Source organism: Dromiciops gliroides, chromosome X (assembly GCF_019393635.1).
Source record: "Dromiciops gliroides isolate mDroGli1 chromosome X, mDroGli1.pri, whole genome shotgun sequence".
In the NCBI taxonomy this organism is placed as follows: domain Eukaryota; kingdom Metazoa; phylum Chordata; class Mammalia; order Microbiotheria; family Microbiotheriidae; genus Dromiciops; species Dromiciops gliroides.
Genome location: NC_057867.1, coordinates 49859891 through 49881641, shown reverse-complemented (window position 1 = coordinate 49881641; position 21751 = coordinate 49859891). Strand labels below are relative to the sequence as shown.

Below are 21751 nucleotides of genomic sequence, written 5' to 3'. Positions count from 1 at the left end.
TACGAATTAGCTAGCTTACAATTCACTGTTTTAAAATAACTTTAAAACAAGTGGTCAGAGATCAGCATGTAAATTCATTTTATCCTCCTCCCATTAATGTTAGCTGATCCCATAAACAATTTTAATCTCCATTTCATGGATTTATGAAATTAAGCTTCCAATTTAAAAAACTTTCCACTGGCTTTCCATGTGTATACTTGAAATATACTCTTTCATGATTCACTGCCCTCCTCCCAAATTTTTTCAAATTATTTCTTGAAACATATGTTTTTCAACAGCAAACTTTTTTTTTATAAATTACAAGTTAAAAGATTGACATGGATAGCCACAAGACAGAAATTAGTTTATTAGCATTTTAAAAACCAATTATTTTGCCTTCACTGAAGTCCTATGACTCAGTGTGATGTGGTAGGCATACTGGATTTTCTAAGGCTATACACACACACATATATATATCTATCTATATATAAGTGGAGCTATATACATACATATATCAGTGGAGCATATGCTCCAAGAAGTCCTACCAAGCTGGAAAGGCTTTGAACACAGGCCCTGTGATATCTGTTGTCTGAAGAACATCCCAACTTTGGAGAGGACAAAAAGGGAATAAATGATATTTTTTGCTATAGCAACTCTCTGCCAAACAAGTTACAGAGGGGTTGAGATCTGTATCAATGGAGAGGATATTCACTCTAATCAAATTACAGATCCTTAAAATGTTCAAGAATTTTGACTGGCAGGGGGACATTTCTAAGAATTTGATTTTTCACCTTGTTTTTTACTAAGAGAATTTTAGGCAGGATTTGCTACAATTTCTTAAAATTCTAGAGGAAAAACAGTAGAGAAATATGCTTCTCTTTTTAAATAATAAAAAATTAGACATTTAAAACAGCAAGTTTTTCATAGCTAAGTACCCCTTAATGCTCTAGGATCTAAGAACAACCTAAATAACTTTACTGTGAATAAAATTCTTAAAAACAGAATTAAATCTTAAATATGCTCACGCCCTTCCTTAAAGTGCAGCTATTAAGAGTATTAGAGAAGAAGAATTCTTAACACTTCCTAGTTCAAAATACATGAATTCAATACAATGATTTCTGAAATCTACTAACCCCTGCTCTGTTAAAGGAGAAGTTCTCTGTCCAATTTCCTAGGCATATGAGTTTTGTTCATAAAAAACAATGCCAATGTTCTCAGGTGGCTAGTGGAAGAGGAATTGACCCAGTCATAATGGAGACATATTGGGACAAGTTTTAACTTGCAACAGCTGCGACCTCAGGGTCACTTGGCCCTGCCACCAACAGCTGTGGCCAATGAATGGGGGTGAGTGTTGTTTTGCTTGCTCACAAAAAAAAAGAATGACCCTTATTTAGCACAAAGATCGTCAAATTTTGTGTGTAGTTAAACAAATGTGCAAGTGAGACATCTGGCATATTACAAAAAGCTTTAGGGATGGAGTAATGTCTGGCCAGAGTTTGAGCTGGCACAACAACTTTTAAGATGGTAGTGGGGAAGACGACATCCACACTAAATGGTTTGGCCTACTGCCAACAGAGATAAGTCCCGACCAAAGGGTTCCTTCGGAACAAGCAAACCATTGTGTGAATGGGGCCAACTCCCACACCCCAGTTTAAACTGAAAAAGAAAGCATTCTCAAAGAAAACCCACATGTGAGGAATTTCTGTGAGGACTGTGCCACCCATTCAGAGGAACGTACTGAAATAGTGAATATGACATTTGCTCTATCTTGTGAGTGAAGTATGAGAAAAAGTAACAGGCTTTTTGAGGAAGAAAGTAATCAGGATGAAAATAAGAGTGTTTTCAGCATGGTGTGGGAAAAAAGTCCCCAATTTTATAGTGAAAAATTTGAGTCCCAAGACCCCTAAAGGTGTATATATTCAATAGCAAATGTACAATCCCATAACAATTAAAGAGTCAATTACTTCTGTAGAAATTCAGAAGCAAGAGAGAACTTCTGTGGGAAGCAAAAAACCAAAAGCTAACTGATTTCTTTATGGTAGCAATTGCCCAGACTCTGAATAGATAGAAAGATACTAACTGGGAAACAGGTTTTGATCAAAAATTCTATTGTGACCTACCTTATTCAGGCTTGGCTCCAAGCAGCCCTTGGCTTTTACTCAAAATCAAATCTATCTTCTGAAGACAAAAACTTACCTCAAGTGCAGATATGTTACAAGTACCAAAGGCAGCTTTTAAAGGAATCACTAAAGCCACAACTTAGTTAAATTCATGTAGTCTTAGATTCGCTTTTGTCTTGAGAGCAAACTTAATGAAATCGAAAACCAGAGAATTTAGTACTTCAGAGAACCAATGGCTTGGCTTTTCAGAAAATGGACAGAAAACCTCCAGTTCCCATGGAAAAACACATTCCTACCCATCCTTCCACAGTGGGCTCTTCAATCACCTTAAACAATCTTGAATATACTTACACAGTAGCTCTTCAATCTGATAAAATCTACCGTCATAGGAATTGATTTGTCACTATTCCTGTTCAGTGCCTTGATATAATCCAGCAAATCAGCAAAGAATTTATAGCCACCCTTGAGGACACAGAGGGCAACGATGTGGTGGCCTCCCATCTCCTTCATCACATCTCGGGCCAAACGTTCGGTCCTACTTGGAAAAAACCCCAAGAATTTAATAGAATGTGTTTAATATTGAATACTCTTCCTCCAAACTCCCTGAGCCTAAGTCTTGAACTGTACTAATCTATCCCACCAAACCCCCACTCCCCCTCTGAAAAGAATTCTTATTTTATTAGGGTAAAACAATTCACAGGCAAGCCAAGCATACAAGAGGAGACAGGTAAGAGTACCCCCAGTGGTCAATTTCTTCAGTGCAACTTGTTGCACTGAAGACATGACACCATTTATTTTTAGAAGAATTTCTGCATGCTCCAGATGCACAGCCTAATTCGGTCCTCTAATTTCAGTCCCATCCCATTTCTCAGTAACAGGAAGGCGAATATACCACGCTGGAACTTTCACAGAAGTGTTCCCCCATGTTCCCCAGCATCTCACTTGGGGTGCCACATCTCTAGCTTGTTAATCCTTTTTAAATCTAATCTTTTTAAATTTGAAAATCGTTCCCTTGATACTTTTGTTTTTCATAGTAATTTTCCAACCCCCCCCCCCACAATTAAGCAAAGGAAATCACCTCCACTGGGATCCCATGTGACCCAGAGCATCTGGACATTCTGTATGTATCTCCAGTCCATCACCTAAATCCTCTGAGGAGAGGGGCATTCCTTGCATCGTCAGCCTTTTGGATTTTGGCAGAGTAGTGGTTTGGGAGGGTTTTTGTAAGTGAAGATTTGAAAGTATGAAGAACTCTAAGAAAGGTGGCATAACAGTGGCAAGAGAACTGGACCCCGAGTCAGATGACCAGGGTTCAAATCTCAGCCATTTCACTTCTTTGGTTCCCAAACGATCCTTGAATTAAAGCTGGAATGGACCTTGGGGGCCAGTTAGTCCAATCCTCCTATCTTACAGGTGATGAGACTGAGGACTAGAGAGGTTAAAAGTCTAGTCCATTATCAAGGAGCTAACAAGTGTCAAGTTTGGAACCCAGATCTTCAATATTTGATACTCAAAGTTCAATACTTATTTTTGTATCACGCCAGTTCCTAATGAGAGATTGGATTTGATGGTCTACCTTTCAAAGAAAGTTTTCAAACCTTTTACATATATGAGTAACCAACGTTTTAAAAAATTACATTAGTTTTGTGATTAAAAATAAATTATAACTTAGAAACTATTCTTTTACTCTCTCTTTTTTTTTTTTGGCGGGGCAATGGGGGTTAAGTGACTTGCCCAGGGTCACACAGGTAGTAAGTGTCAAGTGTCTGAGGCCGGATTTGAACTCAGGTCCTCCTGAGTCCAAGGCCAGCGCTTTATCCACTGTGCCACCTAGCCGCCCCTACTCTCTTTTCAATAAAATTGTTTTTATGGGAAAAAATAAATTATAACTGTACAGATCTGACATTCTGATCCATTGAAAGTCGCACTGACCTGTCCATGATAAGCCCATGAGGAATGAATACTTTCTCCAAATCTTGAGCATAGTGCTTAGGGATGCAAAATAAGTCCAGGTCATAGCCTGGTTCGTCATCTTCAATCTGAAAAAAAGAAAGTTTCACAAAAATATGAGGGCTTGGACAGAAATAGCACAAGACTGCTGACCCTGATCCAGGAACATCAGGTCTTAGGCTAATAGTTACATGTCAAGCCGCAGGAGTAGCAAGGAACTGCTGTCCCCCAGGGTCTTAACAACCTACAGATAAATATCTACAAAGGAGCACAGGAGGCCTCTGCCTATGTCCAATCACCTGAACCGCAACACTAAAGCATCTGCTAAATATTTATTTCACCCATAATTGATTCCTCTCCTGCAACTTGGAAAGAACGCAGTTTGCTAAGTCATTGTCCCAAAACAATGGAAAATGAATTACAAAGAACAAGCTTATCTTTTAAAGAGACTTTCCTTCTTTCCTTCACTTTCTTCCTTCCTTCCTTCCTTTCTGGGGCAATGAAGGTTAAGTGACTTGCCTAGGGTCATACAGCTAGGAGACTGGAGACCTCTTTCATCACCACCCCCCAACATTTTATCAGTTTTGTTTTGTTTGGGGGTTTTTTGGTGAGGCAATTGGGGTTAAGTGACTTGCCCAGGGTCACACAGCTAGTAAGTGTCAAGTGTCTGAGGGCATATTTGAACTCAGGTCCTCCTGACTCCAGGACCAGTGCTCTACCCACTCACTGTGTCACCTAGCTGCCCCTGATCAGTTTTGCTTAAAAAAATTCTTTGCTCTACAAGAAAGTTCCCTGGGAGGGGGATGAGGGAAGGAAATTTAAATGGTGTAAAATGAAATCTATGAAATGGCCCGTTTGGTTGTCTTTCACAGCATCTGTCCTCACAAAATCCCAGAATGCCAAATATTGACTTTCCCCATGTCCTTGGGATGGGGCTCCTAGGCCCTTGCAGCTTCTGCCAATAATCTCCACCAGAGCCAAAAGTTCTCCTTTAGCTCTGAAACAGGAAGGGGAAAGCTTTTCTTGGAAGGCACAAGGTTGGGGAAGTAAGGGTCATGAGTGATTGGCTGCAGAGCAACATCAGGAAATTAGGAAACTATCTCAAGCTAACAAAACTGCAGAATCTGTTGGAAGAGATCTGAAAGAACATCTTATCCAAACTGAACAAGAAGCCACTCTACAACATACCCAGTAATTATCATCTAGCCTCTGCTTGAAGACCTTTACTGAAGGGGAAACCATTATCTTCCCAGTTGGTCCCTTCTACATTTGGAAAGCTCTATTCATGTTTTCCCCAAGTTCAACCCTGAATCTGCCTCTTTTTGCAACTTAGGCTCATAAACCTAGAGCTGGACGGGGCCCCAGAGGTCATTTGGTTCAATGCCCCTCCACAGTCCCCAAGACACTGCCAGCAGTGTAGCGCAGGCCCTCCTCACCTCCCCCCAGACCATGCCAATAGCTTGCTGGTTGGTCTCCCTGCACGAAGTCTCTCCCCTCTCCAGTTCATCCTCCACTCAGCTGTCAAATTCATCTTCCTAAAGCAAAGGTCTAACCGGGTAACAGTACCCCCACCCTGCGAAAAACTCCAGCGACTTCCTAACACTTCCAGGATCAAATATAAAATCTTGTTTGATGTTCAAAACCCTTAACACAACTTGGCCCCTCCTAACTGTACCATCTTCTTCCATCTTACTCATCACCACACACTTTGGGATCCAGTGACACTGACCTCCTGGCCATTCCTCCCATATAACACTCCACCTCTGACTCTATGCATTTTTGTGGGCCATCCAATTAAACAACAAAGGGTAATTTGATTCAGTAACAAGGCTCAGCCACCAGACTCTACCAGCCCCTCGGATTTAATTTTCCAATCAAATCTGATTTCCCCTGTCTACCTTTGGTGATGAAACTTTAGGTATCTAATTATAATCTAATTTATATATTGATTGAAGCCCAGTCTTTGCAAGTCCATGAGGTATAACAGTATAAGGATTATTATCCATGGCATTGTACAGGGGAGAAAACTGAGGTTTGGGAAATGAAGTGACTTACCCAGTCACACAGCTAGTGGGACCATAGCCAGAATTTGAACACAGGTGTCTCCTGACTCCAAGCCCAAGGCTCTCTCTCTGGGACTATGCTGTTGCCTCTCTAAGAACATGAGGAGCCTGCTTAGTTCAACCATTGATCAAGAACCAACTATGAGCCAGGGACTTGAAAAATGCTGAGGATCTAAAGACAAACCCCAAACCAGTTCCTGCCTACAAAGAGTTTCCATTTCATTAAGGAGGAAATGAAGGGGGCAGAAAAATACAAGCAGCTAGGACGGTAGATTAGGAAGGGCCTCAATACAAGGGATTTGGAGAGGAGATTCTAAGAGAAATGAATTTCACGCTATAGAATGTATGAAAAGGACTACTGTTTAACAAGCCTTGAAAGGGAAGTTGGGGCCAGGTTGTAAAGGGCTTTAAATGTCAAACTGGAATTTGTGGTAATAGGGAGCCACTGCAGTTTAACAGGAGAATGACATGGTTTTTTTTTTTTTGGTAAGGCAATTGGGGTTAAGTGACTTGCCCAGGGTCACACAGCTAGTAAGTGTTAAGTGTCTGAGGCCAGATTTGAACTTAGGTACTCCTGAATCTAGGGCCAGTGCTTTATCCACTGCGCCACCTAGCTGCCCCTGAGAATGCCATGGTTAAAAGTGTATGACTATTATGTCAGAGGAGCTTAAGTTTGAAGAGAGACACTGTGGGGTAGGGCAAAGAAGACTGGATTGGAAATGAGAATAGCAGAGTTCGAATGCTACCTGTTCTACATTGTGTGTTTGTGTGTATGTGCGAGGGCAAGGGCGAGGGCACAAACAACTGGACAAACTGTTTAACTTCTCGAAACTTCAGGTACTTTGTTTATAAAATGGGGCTAGCACTGCCTGTCTCATGGGCTTATTGAAAGGAAAGAATGAGATGAGGGCTACAAATGCACTTCACTGCAAGGTGCTATACAGAATAAAACAGCATTGTTATTTATTAATATCATCTATAATTTTGCAAATGTTAATTAGCATTTGGGATTATGATCTTGACAATTTTGTTAATGTTTCAAGGAACCAATGAGATCATGATATGAATGCATTCCATTAACTACTGCAAAGTGATATACAAAATAAGAGCACTGTCATAAATTTATTAACATTATCCTTATAATTTGGTTAATGATAATAATTAGCACTTGGGATCATCATGTGCTTTACAATGTTACCAATAACAAGTAGTTTATAGGATTGCTTTGGGGAGCACATGAGAAAATGGCTATGAATGCGTTACATTAATTGAAAGCTGCTATACAAAATAAAATAGCGTTGTTATCAATTTATTGATATTATCCATAAGATTTTGTTCATGTTAAGAACGAGAAATTAAGATTGTGGTCTTGACAATTTTGTTAATGTGAAGAGCACATGAGATGATAGAATTCATTTTATTCATTGCAAGGTACCAAAAAATAAAATAGCATTGTTACTAATTTATTAATATTGTTTCTATTAATTTTTTAAAATTGTGTTCATGTATTTTTACCTTTATGATTCTGTTAACGTTAACAATTAGCTTATAGGCTCACCATGAAAGAACAAATAAGATCATGGCCATGAACAAATTTTGTTAACAGCCTGTGATTTTAATAGTATTTAGGGTTGTGATTATTAGCGGCAAGGTGATATACAAAACAAAATGGCATTGCTATCGATTTATTAAGCCACAAAGTATTTGTTATTCTTCAAATTTATTAATAATTAGTATTTAGGGTAGAGCTTTACAATGTTATTAACCCTAACGGTAAATTTATAGCATTGTTGTGAGGAGCAAATGAGATAATGGCCACGAATACATTTCAGTAACTGCAGAGTGCTAAACAAAATATCAGCATTGTTATGAAAATTATTATTGTAATTTCATTAATGTTACTAACTGGTATTTAGGAGTGTGATCTTTACCACTTTTTAAGGCGAACAGCACATGAGAGGCAAATGATACGAATTAATTTCAATAACGTCACACAAAATATTATGAATTTATTAGCATTACCCATCACTTTGTTTATGTAAATAATTAGGGCTGTGATCTTTATAGCGTTGCTAACATTAACAATTACCTTAGAGTATCTCTGTAAAGAGCAAATGAGATAATACCACGAATGCATTTTATTAAATGTAACGTGCTAAACAAAACAACAGTACTGTTATTATCTTTGTGATTTTTGTTTATATTAATAATTAGTATTGGGATGATGACCTTTTCAGTTTTGTTAATGTGAAGAGCACATAAGATAATGCTATGAATGCATTTCATTAACTGGAAAGTGTTATACAAAACAGCACCGTTAACATCTAATTTTGTTAATGTTAGTGACTAGTATTTGGGATTGAAATAGTGTTAGAATTTTATTAACAATTCATTTCATTAATTTCAAGGTGACATTCAAAATAAAATAGGATTGTTAATTTATTACTATTATTTGTATAAGTTTATTAATGTTAACAATCAGCATTTAAGATTTGATCTTTATAATGATGTTAACATTAACAATTAGTTTATAAGATTGCTGTGAAAAGCAAATGAGATAATGGCCACAAATACATTTCATTAACAGCAAAATTTTAATAGCTTTGTAATTTTGTTAATATTAACAACTAGTATTTAGAATTGTGATCTTTACCATTTTGTTAAGGTAAAGAGCACATGAAATAATTATATGAATTCAGTTCATTAACTGCAAGGTGCTATACCAAATAAAATGGGGTGCTTATTAATTTATTAACATTAGTTTTATAATTTTGTTAGTGCTAGTTAGAAAATAAAATTATAATCTTTACATTTTGTTAATTTCAATAATAAATAAGATAGGGGCAGCTAGGTGGCACAGTGGATAAAGCACTGGCCTTGGACTCAGGAGGACCTGAGTTCAAATCCAGCCTCAGACACTTGACACTTACTAGTTGTGTGACCCTGGGCAAGTCACTTAACCCTCATTGCCCCCCCCCCAAAAGAGAGAGAGATAATAATATGCATTCATTTCATTAAATGCAAGGTGCCATACAAAATAAAATGGCACTGTTATTAATGTATTATTCTTATCAAAATTTTGTTCATCTATTTTTTTACCTTTACAATTCTGTTAACGCTTACGATTATATAGGATCACTGTAAAGAGCAAATGAGACAATGGCCATTAGCGCATTTCATTAACTGTAAGGTACTTTACAAAAATAGCATTTTCATTAAATTATCTGTCATTTTTGTAGATACTAAAAATGAGCATTTAGGGTTGTAATCTTTAGTTTTGTTAATGTAAAGAGCAAATGAGATGATATGACTACATTTCATTAAGTGCAAGATGCTCCACAAAATAAAATAGCATTGTAATGAGTTTTTTAAAGCAGTAATAATAAAGCTGTCAACATTCAATAGCCCCATCAACCGTGTAAATAATACTAAAAACAATTAGCCCACAGTCCCTACCTTACCTTCTGGTTGGACTCCCATTCAACATGGTTCTCTCCAGGAGAACATTGACCCTCTCAGAGCAGGGTTGTGTGGCCTATAGCCTGAAGGCGGAGGTCACAGAGCAGCTTCTTTTGACCTCTGAAATCTTAACAGGGAGCATCTAGCAGAAAGCAAGTACTGCTACCACCTGCATAGATAACACACTGATTGACCAAGGAAAAGAAAACTTGGGCAAGAAGGGCAGTATTTCCTTTGAGAAGGTGGCACACAGGTGGAGTGTAGAGCTAGGTGCTTGGGATGCAAATAACAAGATAGATCTTGCCATGAAGGAGCTTACATTCTAATTAACAGGAGATGATAGCATATAACGGGGAGTGGTAACCAAAGAGGGTTATTTTGGTCAGGGAAACCAGAGGGATACCATCCAGTTTTGAAGGTCTATTAAGCAATGGCAGTATCCAACTTTCTCGATGGACACTGACCATCCTGTCTGGCTTCTCAATCAGTGTCTACTGAAGCAATCTTCAGCAAATGGTTAAGGAAGCTCATCCAAACTGGCAAAGATGGCTACCTGAATGGGAGCCAAACCACTGAGTGCCTATATACTCTAGCAAAACACTGGAATTTGCACCAGATTGAATAATGATTTTTTAAAAATCACATTAGGGGCGGCTAGGCTGGGCAGTGGATAAAGCACCGGCCCTGGATTCAGGAGTACCTGAGTTCAAATCTGGCCTCAGACACTTGACACTTACTAGCTGTGTGACCCTGGGCAAGTCACTTAACCCCCATTGCCTCACCAAAAAAAAATCACATCAGGACCCCCCCCCCAATAGGAAGAACTGATAAAAAGAGCACTTGTGGACTGTACAAATATAACCTGGTTGCTGTCTTGTGGAGGGGGAAGGAAAGGGAGGGAGGGAGAAAAATTTGGAACTCTGAATCTTATGAAAATGAATGTTTAAAACTACCCTTACATGTAACTGGAAAAAATAAAGTAAATGTTTATTGTAAAAAAAAAAATCACACTAGAAACCTGAGTAACTTCTGCCCTAGACCTGCACAAAAAACAGCCAGAAGGCCCCCAGAAGAGGAAAGGACGCCACCCTGCCCCCAGCTAAGGCAGTGGACCCACCTACCAGCCCAACCAGAGAAAGTACCATGGTGAGACCATTAGACAATGACCAAGCCACTGGAATACTAAGACCAGGACAGGAGTTTTTACTCTTCCACCCAGAAGAGAAAGCTAAGTCCCTGAAGATCCAGTGCTCTGAACCTCAAAGATCCAGGGAGGGGGTGAAGGTCAGCACAAGAACCCAGAGCAAGGGCATTCTATAAATGCAGAAAGAGGGAGCCTTTCCCTAACACAAAGCCCCAATGCAGGAACTAAAGCTGGAGACATGTGTAAATCAAACACTGATCTGTACATAAAACTAATGCAAATTTTGAGATTCCCCCAAAAGAAGGAAAGAGGGAGAAGGGGAAGGTAAGAAGCATTGATTAAGTACCTACAATGTGAAAGAAGGGCAGTTAGGTGGCACAGTGGATAGAGTTCTGGGCCTGGAGTTGGGAAGCCCCAAAAGGGATCACACAGAATCAGATATGACTAAAAAATTACTGAACTACGTGAAAGAAAACAGTAAACAAAGACTCGGAGAAAAAAGGACGATCTCCAAGGACTGCATGCATACCTAAAAGAAACAAAGTATGAGATTTTTCTAAAAAATTAAATAAAAGCCTTGTGGGAAAGAAATGTGCCAAGTATCTTAGAAGAGAAAGTTCTAACTCTAACCCACGAAATGGATTCCCTGAAAACAATGAGAAAAAAACGGAGATAAAAAACAAGATATAAAAAACAACTGACCTGGAAAAATGGGTCAAGGGGAGATAATTTAAGAATCTTTTGCCATCATGGTTTACTTTAGCAGCATTTGGAAGGAACTGGAAGGTTTTCAAAGTAACAAAAATATAACTGAACAATATTTGACAAAAAACAAATTGTAGTAATTTTCATCTAAATAATTGAGTTGCATGATACTGCCTATATATCAGCTATGGTAACATGAATCAAATGAATCAATGAATCATATATTTCACGGAATCCTAAGACCTCTTAGATCTTACCCAGATCTATATGATCCAGAGGGCAGAAGAACCCCAAAAGGAAATGTCTAAGAATGTAAAAATTCAGAGTCCCCACAAAATACTGCAAGATCCAGAAAGAAGCAGTTCAAGTACCAAGAACTCCAGCTGAGTACACATGATCTGGCAGATTCTTCTAGAAACAAGGAGATCTTGCAATACACTATTCCAAAAGAAAAAAGAGATAGACCTACAGCCAAGAAATAACAAGTTCTGCAAAGCTGAGTATAATCTCTTGCAAGGGGAAAAATGGAATTTTAATGGAATATAGGTCTTAAAAGCATTTTTGATAAAAAGATCAGCTCTGAGTAAGAACTCTGAAATGCAACTATAAGAATTCAGAGAAACTCAGAAAAGTAAATTTCTTTGAATAACTAGAAGTTGTATTATGATGTAGTGCTAACAGTCTTATAGGGGGAGAGAACAAACAAGTGTCCTTTCAGAAGTTCTATATTTTCAAAGGATATTAAAGGAGTTAAATAAGGAAAAACAGAGGAGGCAGGGTAGATTGGTTTTATTTTGTAGGGTTTTTTTGTTTTGTTTTGTTTTTTTTGCGGGGCAATGGGGGTTAAGTGACTTGCCTAGGGTCACACAGCTGGTAAGTGTCAAGTGTCTGAGGCCGAATTTGAACTCAGGTACTCCTGAATCCAGGGCCGGTGCTTTATCCACTGTGCCACCTAGCTGCCCCCATTTTGTAGGTTTTTAGGAGAGGAAAAAGGAAAATTTAAAGCATTAGTGTAGAAAAGAAGAGGGGATGAGTAAAAAGAAAAACATACAGAGGTGTCCTCCTTTGGGAAATGGCTAAATAAATTGTGGGAAGTGAATGTATTATCTTGCTCTAAGAAATTATGAAATGGACAATTTCAGAATTAGCTGGTTAAGTTCTCAGAAAAAATACAGAGCAAAGTGAGCAGAACTAGAACAATCTGTACAATAACAATATAAAGAAAAACAACTTTGAAGGATTTCTATGGAACCTTGATCAGTGCAATGAAGAGTCCAAAAGAATGAAGATGAAAAGTGATGAACTTAAAAATGCACAGAGACATACATCTTCAGATATGGCTGATGTGGGAATGTTTTGCTAGATTACGCCGCACATTTGTTTTGTTGGACTTTAGAGAGCTTGATTTATCTAGTTTCTTTTTAAAAATTGCTCAATGGTGAGGTACAGGAAGGGACAGGTTTATAAAAATTACTGCCAAATGATAAGTTAAATTAAAATTAGATTAAAAAATTAAAGGGTGCTTGGCTTGGTCTCAAGATCTCAATTATTGAGGACCCCAAAGAGCTTTTGTTTCTTTAGGGTATGTGTTCATTTATGTTAGAAATTAAAATAGATAAAATTAAAATTGACTAATTTAAGAAAAATAATAAATCTGTTGTGTTAACAAATAACATTTCCTAATGAAAATAATTATTTTCCAAAACAAAATAATTTTAGTGAGAACGGTATTGTTTTATGTATTTCAATTACCCAAGGTATCTTCAGGAGAATTATGAGAAAGTCAGAGGTGATGGACACAAAGTACAGAGACAGACCTTTTTTAGACATGGCCACTGTGGACTCATTTTGTTTGAATGAGCTTATTTATTACTAATATTTCTTTCTGTTTTTAATGGGGGGAAGGTGGTGGGGAAAAATCATGGGAAGGGGAGCTAGTAGTGCTGCCAAAACAAAGAAGGCATTGTAAAAAAAATGTTAAAAAAACCCCAGAAGGGAGCCCAGACCAGCAGGGCAGTTTTGATTGTACAGAATTTATTATATACTTTTTCTTTCTTTTTTTTTGTGTGGAATTTATTATATACTTTTAAAAAATCATCCAATGGTCCAAAACAGAGATCCACAGTGTCACATAGATTCCTCTATATCTTTTGTTGTGTGTATGAAAATGGGTTTTTTGTGTGTGTTTTAGAATTTTTAAAAATCCCTCAAATAAAAAACAAAGAAGACCAAAGATTAATCAAGGCTCCCTCTTTCAAAATACTGATTGAGAGTGAAAAATCACGGAGAGAATATTCAAAACTGAGTGGAATATTTGTCCAGATCCCACCCTCCCAGCCCAAGGTCCATACTGGAAGTCAGGCCAACAGTTCCCCATTACCACCAACTATTCACCAAAGCACTTGAGAAATGATTGCAGCTCTCTTTTCCGACACAAATGAAAATATTTCCAATTCTAACCTATGTGAGCAAACAAAACATTCAACAAATCTTCAATCATTTAATAAATCCAGATAAAAGTGAAATTTATCAATAAAAGGCAAAACATTAATACACATTCAAAACTAATAAACTGGAACAACTCATTGAAATTCAGTCTAAAATTCAAGGCTATGTGCTTTAGATTGTCAGGGAAGATATGAAAATGCCTTTTATTTTCCAATAAAACCAGCATGACATTTTCAATAATTTTGTGATTCACATACATAATTGATGGTCTACATTAAGATTTGTGTATGCATACAACTCATGCCTAATGTGAAATCATCTTCTTTCTGAGCAACCTTGACATTAAACAAGGAAATGAAGCAGTCTACACTTAGCCCATCAATTCACTATTTGTGACTGCTGGTCTCTGAATACCACGGCCAAAAGATGGCAACAGGATTAACACAGAGGCCCCAAACAAGGAAGACAAAAGTGGGAGCAAAGGATAGCCCCAGTGTTGAGAGAGGCAGTCTTTTAATACAAAAAAGCTGTTCTAGATTACTAATATCTAGCAATGCACTCCAACCTTTTAGAACTGTGACATTCTTATTTTGAGTTCAAGAGATTCTCATTGTACAAAAGGCAATTTGGGGCAGATTTCCCTTTTACATGAAAAGGTATTAAAATGCACAAAATATTCTCATAAAATTAATTCTGATAACCCTCTGAGATCATCTGAGATAGCCCAGAGCTTCATTAGGGCTATTAGTAACTACTGAGCTACATAATCTTCAATGTTAATTAAATTGATAGCTACTCTCATAGTTTTATTTTATAACAAGGCTTGCGAATTAAGTACTATTTTTGTGTTGGTATTTTAATATTTTTTACTATCAAAATCTTCTTCCTTCAAAGCCCAGCTTAGGCACCACCTCCTCCACGAAGCCTTCCTTGCCTTTCCTTTTGTTTTTCTACTATCAAGCGTATACCACAATGACTAGCAAATAGTAGGAGCTTAATAAATGCTTTTTGTTGTTAGTTGTTAGTGATCTCTCCCCTCTTTGATTTATCATAGGATCAGATATAGAGCTGAAAGGGATCTTTGAGGTCAATGAACCAACCCCTTCATTTTACGGATTTACTGGGTCCCAGAGAAGTTGTAATCTGCCCAGATCACACAGCTAAGTTAATAAGTGTCTAAGGTGAGATTCAAACTCAGATCTTCTTGATTCCACGTCCAGACTCTATCTACTATCTCACATTGCCTTTTCAAATTTACTCTGCTTATTTGAGGACCTGAGTCTTTCATTTTTGTCTTTGTGCCTAACAGTGCCTGGCACTCTTAATAAATGACTTTTGGGGGATAATTTAATATTTTGTTCCCCCCATTACATATAAAAACAACTTTTAACATTTTTTTCTTTCAAATTTTGAGTTCCAAACTCTCTCTCTCTCTCTCTCTCTTCCCCCTCATTGAGAAGGCCAGCAATTTGATATAAGTTCTACATGTGTAGCCATGAAAAATACTAAATGTTGACTTCTTAAATCACCTTATTCTGCTGTCATTTACCCCAAAGAAAATGTAGTTATATATGTGGTACCACAATACTTCATATATGACTACAATCTTTGCCTCAGATACTTAATAGCTGTGTGATTCAGGGTAAGTCACTTAACCCTGTTTGCCTCAGTTTCTTCATCTAATGCATAAGGGGATCCTCCTATCGCTTAGCAGTTCTGAGAAATTAAATGTGGCAAGGAAACTCACACCTTCAGCAACCAGGTAAAAAAATAAAATCAACATTCTTAACAGACAAATGCTCCCTGGCCCCAGCAAACAGTATCATTGAGTTGTCCCCTCACCCACTCCCCTGCCAATCCTACCTATTTTTTGTTTGTTTGTTTTGGAGCCCCTCTGAATTTAGACTGTTATGGTTCTTGAGGGGAGGGCCTCTTTCTGTGTGTGTGTGTTGTTGTTTTTTTTTGTCCTTAGCATGTGACTGAAGGGATCCTAGCTAAACTGGTCTTCAGGTGTTAGATACACAGGTCTGTCTCCAGGCAAAATTGAAAGCTTTTTCGGCTAGGTAAAACCTGATGGAAGCTTGGGTTGAGCTACCGTTGCCTAGGAGACCAGAGGGTGCCCTCCACACTGGATGAGGCACGAGTGGACTTGAGGAGGGGGGCACAGGAGTGATGGGGTAAACAAATGTTTACCTAATTTAAAGGCTTTTATTCGGTTTCCCCAATTAAAAATCATTAAATAATTTACCATATGAATATAAAACAGTCAAGGAGGCAGCCTGATGCAGAAAAACAGGAAGGGGGGGGGGCTGAATTTGGATACCAGCTCTGCCACTTACTATCAATCTGATTTTGGGCAAATCCTTTATTTAACCTTTCTGAACCTCAGTTTCCACATCTTTAAAATGGGGGGGGGGTGTTGACGGGATGATTAAACTAGACCATTAATTTAAGGTCCTTTTCAGATTGAAATCTATGATCATAGGAGGACATCATTAACACTGTAATAATGTCATTATTTTCCGAGACTAATTAGGTAGTCAAGGGCAGGAGGATAGGTTTGACTATTTTTTTATTTCTGCTTTTTCTAGTTGGATCTGCAGGCGTACCATCATTTTGATGTTAATATATTTTTTAAAATGGCAGCTGCTTTTATTCATATTTTAGTGAAACAAAGAAAGAGAAATCAAACTCCTGTGATCTTTTAATGTCCATAAAATAAAGCATGTAGTGAGGAAGAGAAGGGGATGACTGTCATCATGTCTGCATCATGGAAAAAAAAATCCGCAGTCCAGTTTCTGCCTAGCAAACCCCAGGTACTGAAAAGCAAAGCAACAGATCCCCCCTCCTCTTTTGGATTATGGTAGGCTCCATCTTCTTTGCCTTCCATTCTGTCTATGGCTCCCACCTGCATTATCCAGATAAATACTGTATGATTAATCATATAACACAGAATCAAGACATACAGAGGCATAGCATGTCATTCCTCAAAAATAAAAACGCACAGAACTCTTAGTTGAAGACATTAAAGAATATTTTTGAACATCTCCAGTCTAATTTCTAATCCTTGCCAGCACAGCTGCTAGACTCTAGGTGAGAAAAGACACATTTAATAGCTCAACAAGCCCTATTGCCAAGGTGAAATTCAATTCTAGTACAGGGATTAACATACCAGTAATAACAGATTTCAAATTAAGAGAACTGCACATATCACATTATCTATGCACCTTATATAGTACATATAACATACAAAGCACTTATTAATTATATACAAATAAATGAAAACACAGCATCTCACCCTTGCTGCATTAATCATCTTTTAATTAGAATTTTTTTTTTAAGGTACACACCATGCCTAGGTAGCCAAAGAAACAAACATGGCAGACAAAGCATGATGGGATTACCCATATAAAAACATTCCATGATGGGCAAAATTTTGACTATCACCCATTTTATATCACACAATATGACAAATAAGCAGCACCAAATCTTGTTCAATTGCAGACATCCTCTATACACCAGAGCTTAGAAAATGTATGAGAATCAATAAAATACACCGAAATTGAATTTCTTCAACGTGCAATCCTTCCAGTATAATATATAAGAAAATGCTTTCTCCTACGTTTACACTGATTAATGTTTTCCTGGTCTCAAATCCAAAAGAAAATATATATATATATTTCAAACTTAAAAGCTGAATAAAAAAAAAGCTGAATACAGCTCTTTGTGGGGAGGGGTCATGTTTGGAAAAATTCAGTATCCCACCTGGTGTAATGTACACAGCTCCCAAGCTTCAACAGAAGGAATTTCCTTCTGTGCGCCCGCCCCCCGCCCCCCCCCTCCCGCCTAGGACAGTGCCTTTACACGAAGCATATCCTAATATTTAAAAAATATTTTCCTAAACTAGATTGATGACATAGTTAAATTTTATTTAAAAATCTCCCCAATATGTAAGTATTTTTGTAGGATTCATTTGGTTCATTCTTTCCTGGTTAATTGCCTGGTTCAGGTGATTCATGCTTGCTCAAATCTAAAAAGAATTCATCTTAAGCTACTAGAGGCTGAATGTAGCTCTGCAGGGACGAGGTTGGGGGGGGAGGTTGTTTGTGTGTGTGTGTGTGTGTGTGTGTGTGTGCGTGTGCGTGTGCGCGCGTGTGTCTGTAATAGGTCTAATCAAACGGTATATTCCACTGGGTATTTTATACATTGTGGAAATTCAACAGAAGCTCCCAGAGGGTAATTATGGCCAATGCAGTTGTAGTGGGCTCCTCTCCCCGGGTGCCTAGTACGGGGTGCCTTGCTTGCACTTGGTGGACACTTGAAAAATCCTTTTGCGGGATCGTAATTAATGAATGGAAAAAAAAGGCGCTTTTTTCTCTTTCCCTGCTCACTTGGCTCCGCCCTTGACTTTTTGGGGTACCCTCCAGTCACCCACACGGCACCCCTAGCCTATCAAGCCTAAAAGGAGCCCAGCAACAAACGGGGGGTGCTTGGCTCACCCCCGAAACCCTCTATTCCCCGCCAGTCTGGTGGCCGCATATTCCCCCCCCAACATGGCTGGTGACCATCTCTCTCATAACCCGCATTTTGGAGCGCAGCCCCCCTCCCTCCTTTCTAGCTCCTTCGACCGCCCCCCCCTTCCCTTTCCCTCCGCCGCCCACGTCGTGAAGCCGAGCTGGGCAGCGCCCCCCCCCCTCCGTCTAGTCTAGTCTGGTCTGGTCTAGCTCAGTCTTATGCCAACCCAGCCCCCTCCCCCCGGGGATCGCTCCCCCAGCCCTCCAGGTTGCCCAGATGGGGATCTTCGGGCAGGAAGGGAGAGGAGCGGGCAGGCGGGGGTGGGGGGAACGGGCAGGAGAGGGCAGGGGGGGGAGAGGAGCGGGCAGGAGAGGGCAGGGACGGCGGGGTCGGCTCACCACGATGCTGGGGCTCAGGTTCGCCATGACGCTGCGGGAAGTTCGACGGCGGCGGCCGGGCAGCTGCGGGAGGAGAGGAGAGGAGGAGAAGGAGAGAGAAACAGTGGAGAAGAAGGAAGGATTAGAGGAGGAAGAGGAGGCGGCGCCCGGAGAGCCAGGGAGCAAAGGAGCGATGGAGATGCGACCGTGCCAGCCCCAGCTCTGAGCTGAAATGGCGCAGACTCCGCCCGCCAACCCTGCAAGCCACCTCCTCTGCGGCCCCGCCCCTTCCCTTCCCCCCTTCTGCCTCGTCTTTTCCGCGCCCCCCTCTCCTCCGGTCCCCTCCCCCACCTCGGCTCTGCCCGCCCCCGCCCCCGCCCGCCCCGCGGCGGGCAGGCACGCGCCGCGCCACGCAGGCACGAGCCGCGCCACACACTCACATCCACTCACACAGGTATTGTCTCCCGCCTTTATTTTATTTCAGGATGGAACCCAATCCATTAAAAGCACGTATTAAGGGCCCACTAGGTATAGGTGCCAGGCATCGGGCAAATGCCAGGGATGCCAAGACAAAAAAGCCAGCCCTTGCTCTCCCGGAGCTCGAATTCTGGAAACAACCCATGCACACTTGCAGCACGACCTCGTCTCCCCAGATATGGACCCCCCACCCCGCGCGCGCCAGTTTTTCCCTCGAACATCTCCCGCACCTACTCCTCCAAGGACTCTGCAAAAGCTGAGCCTTCTCTCTGAGGCCTTCTGATGCAGTCAGTGCAGTGGTAAGGGCGCCAAACCTGGCCTAGGTCCGAAGACCCAGGTTCCAATCTCATCTCTGCAGTTTACGATCCATGCGACCTTGAGGTTTCAACTATGTAAAACTAGGGGATTAGACTGAATGACCTCCACCATCCTTTAGACCTAGGATCTCCCCCCTTCTCAAATTATTTTGTGTCACTGCTTGTTCAGTGCACTCCTTTCCCACGACTCTCTGAGAAATAAGAAACTTTTGTTGCATCTCTTGCAAAGCTTTGCTCAGGGAGTTGCTCAGGGCATTGCACAAAGTGATAGAAACTTTGGTGGCATGAATTGCAAAGCCTCAAAAGGCAGGGCTTAGATTCTGGCTTCTGGACTTTTGTTGTGGATGCCCCCACCCCTGTTCTGTGCCAGGTATAAGATTTTGAGTTCCAAATTTTTCTTCCTCCTTGCCTTTCCTCCCCCCTCCACAAGACAGCAACCATTCTGATATAGGTTATATGTGTACAATCATGTTAAAAATATTTCCACATTAGTCATATTGTGAAAGAAGAATCAGAAGAAAAGCGACACACTCCCTCCTCACCTGTACCTCTTAGAATCCTTACTTCCCTTTATATAGCAAGCTAATGAAAACTTTCCTAATTCTTCTGGTTGTTAATATATTCTCCCTTCTCGCTGCTGCTAAGTGAACTGAGCAGAACCAGGAGAACATTGTACACCGTAACAGTCTCATTGTGTTAAGATCAGCTGTGATAAACTTGGCTCTTCTCAGTCATACGATTCCAAAGGGCTCATGATGGGAAAAGCTCTCCACATCCAGAAAAAGAACTATGGAATCCGAATGCAGATTGAATCATACTATTTTCACTTTTCCCCCCCTTTCTTGTGGTTTTTCCCTTTTCTGATTCTCCTTTCACAACATGACTAATGTGGAAATATATTTAACATGATTGTACATATATAAATATATAACCTATATCAGATTGGTTGCTGTCTTGTGGGGGGGGGACGGAAGGCAAGGAGGGAGAAAAATTTGGAACTCAAAATCTTATAAAAACAAGTGTTGAAAACTATCTTTTCATGTAACTGGAAAAAATACTATTAAGATTGAAAAAAAAGAAAATGTATAGGATTAAAAAGGAAGCCAATGATATTGAAACAAAATCTCCCCCCTTCTCAAATTATCATGTGTTGAAGGATATTAACAGATCAAACTGTTAACATTCCTATATGGGAAGATAATACAGAGGACACAGGTCTGAACTGAATACGAAGGGAAGTTATGTTTTGTTCTTTGTGGGGTGTCGTATGTATGGGGCCGGATTTGGGCTTGGGGCCTCCTGGGTCCAGGGCTGGTGCATTGTCCACTGTGCCACCTAACTAACCCATAATGACATCCTTAAAATAGGGTTGAGGTGTAGGAGAAATAGACTGGGGGAGGGGGAGGGGGAGAGATGGTCTGGGGAGAGGTTATTCATATGAAGGAAACAAGAAAAAGGCTTATGGAGGGGAGGGGAAGAGGGGGAAGGAATTGGGGAGTGATTGAACCTTAATATCATCAGAATTGACTCAAAGAAGGACTAACATACATACTCAAGTGGGTATAGTAATATATTTTGCCCTGAGGGAGGGGAGGGAGATTGGGGGGGGGAGGGGAAGGAGGGAAGGGCAGATTCTGGGAGAGAGTAGTAAAAAGCAAAATACTTTCAAGGAAGGTGAAGACGTTCTGCATAACGGCACAAGTATGAAATATTGAATTGCTTGATTTCATAGGGAGGGTTGAGGAGAGAGGGAGGAAGAAAATTTGGAACATAGAATTAGCTCAAAGACCTTAAACTCATCAGAATTGGCTCATGGAGGGAATAACATTCACACCCAGTTGGGAGGAGTAATCTATCTAACCTTACAGGAAAGTACGAGGGGAAGAGGATAAGGAAGGAAGGGTGGGAAAAAAGGGAGTGTAGAGTAGGGGAGGGGACAGTCAGAAGTAAAATACTTTTGAGGAGGAATAGTTTAAAAGAAGATGGAAAATAGAGTAAATATCATGGGAAGGGAATAGGATGGAGGGAAATAGTTATGATGACTTTGCTGGGCTAATACGAAGAAAATTCTTTGTCAAGTTTAAGGTACATTATTTAGGGTATGATGAACAGGATACTATTAGAAAAACCTGGAAAGACCTACATGAACTGAAGCAGAGTGAAATGCACTGTATACAAAATAACAGCAATAGTGTAA

General features: G+C 39.8%; 1 protein-coding gene across 2 annotated transcripts in view; it reads right to left on the bottom strand.

Annotated features, from left to right (window-relative positions):
- HPRT1 (hypoxanthine phosphoribosyltransferase 1) overlaps positions 1-19032 on the bottom strand; it is a 32034-nt gene extending 13002 nt beyond the window's left edge. For both annotated transcript variants that reach the window (XM_043973928.1, XM_043973929.1), the window contains exons 1-3: positions 18782-19032; positions 4032-4138; positions 2451-2634 (exon numbers count right to left, since the gene is read on the bottom strand). In XM_043973928.1, coding sequence (XP_043829863.1) covers positions 2451-2634; positions 4032-4138; positions 18782-18808 — 318 coding nt within the window. In that variant the 5' untranslated portion in view covers positions 18809-19032. The remainder of the gene's footprint in view (positions 1-2450; positions 2635-4031; positions 4139-18781) is intronic.
- Positions 19033-21751: the final 2719 nt, after the last annotated feature.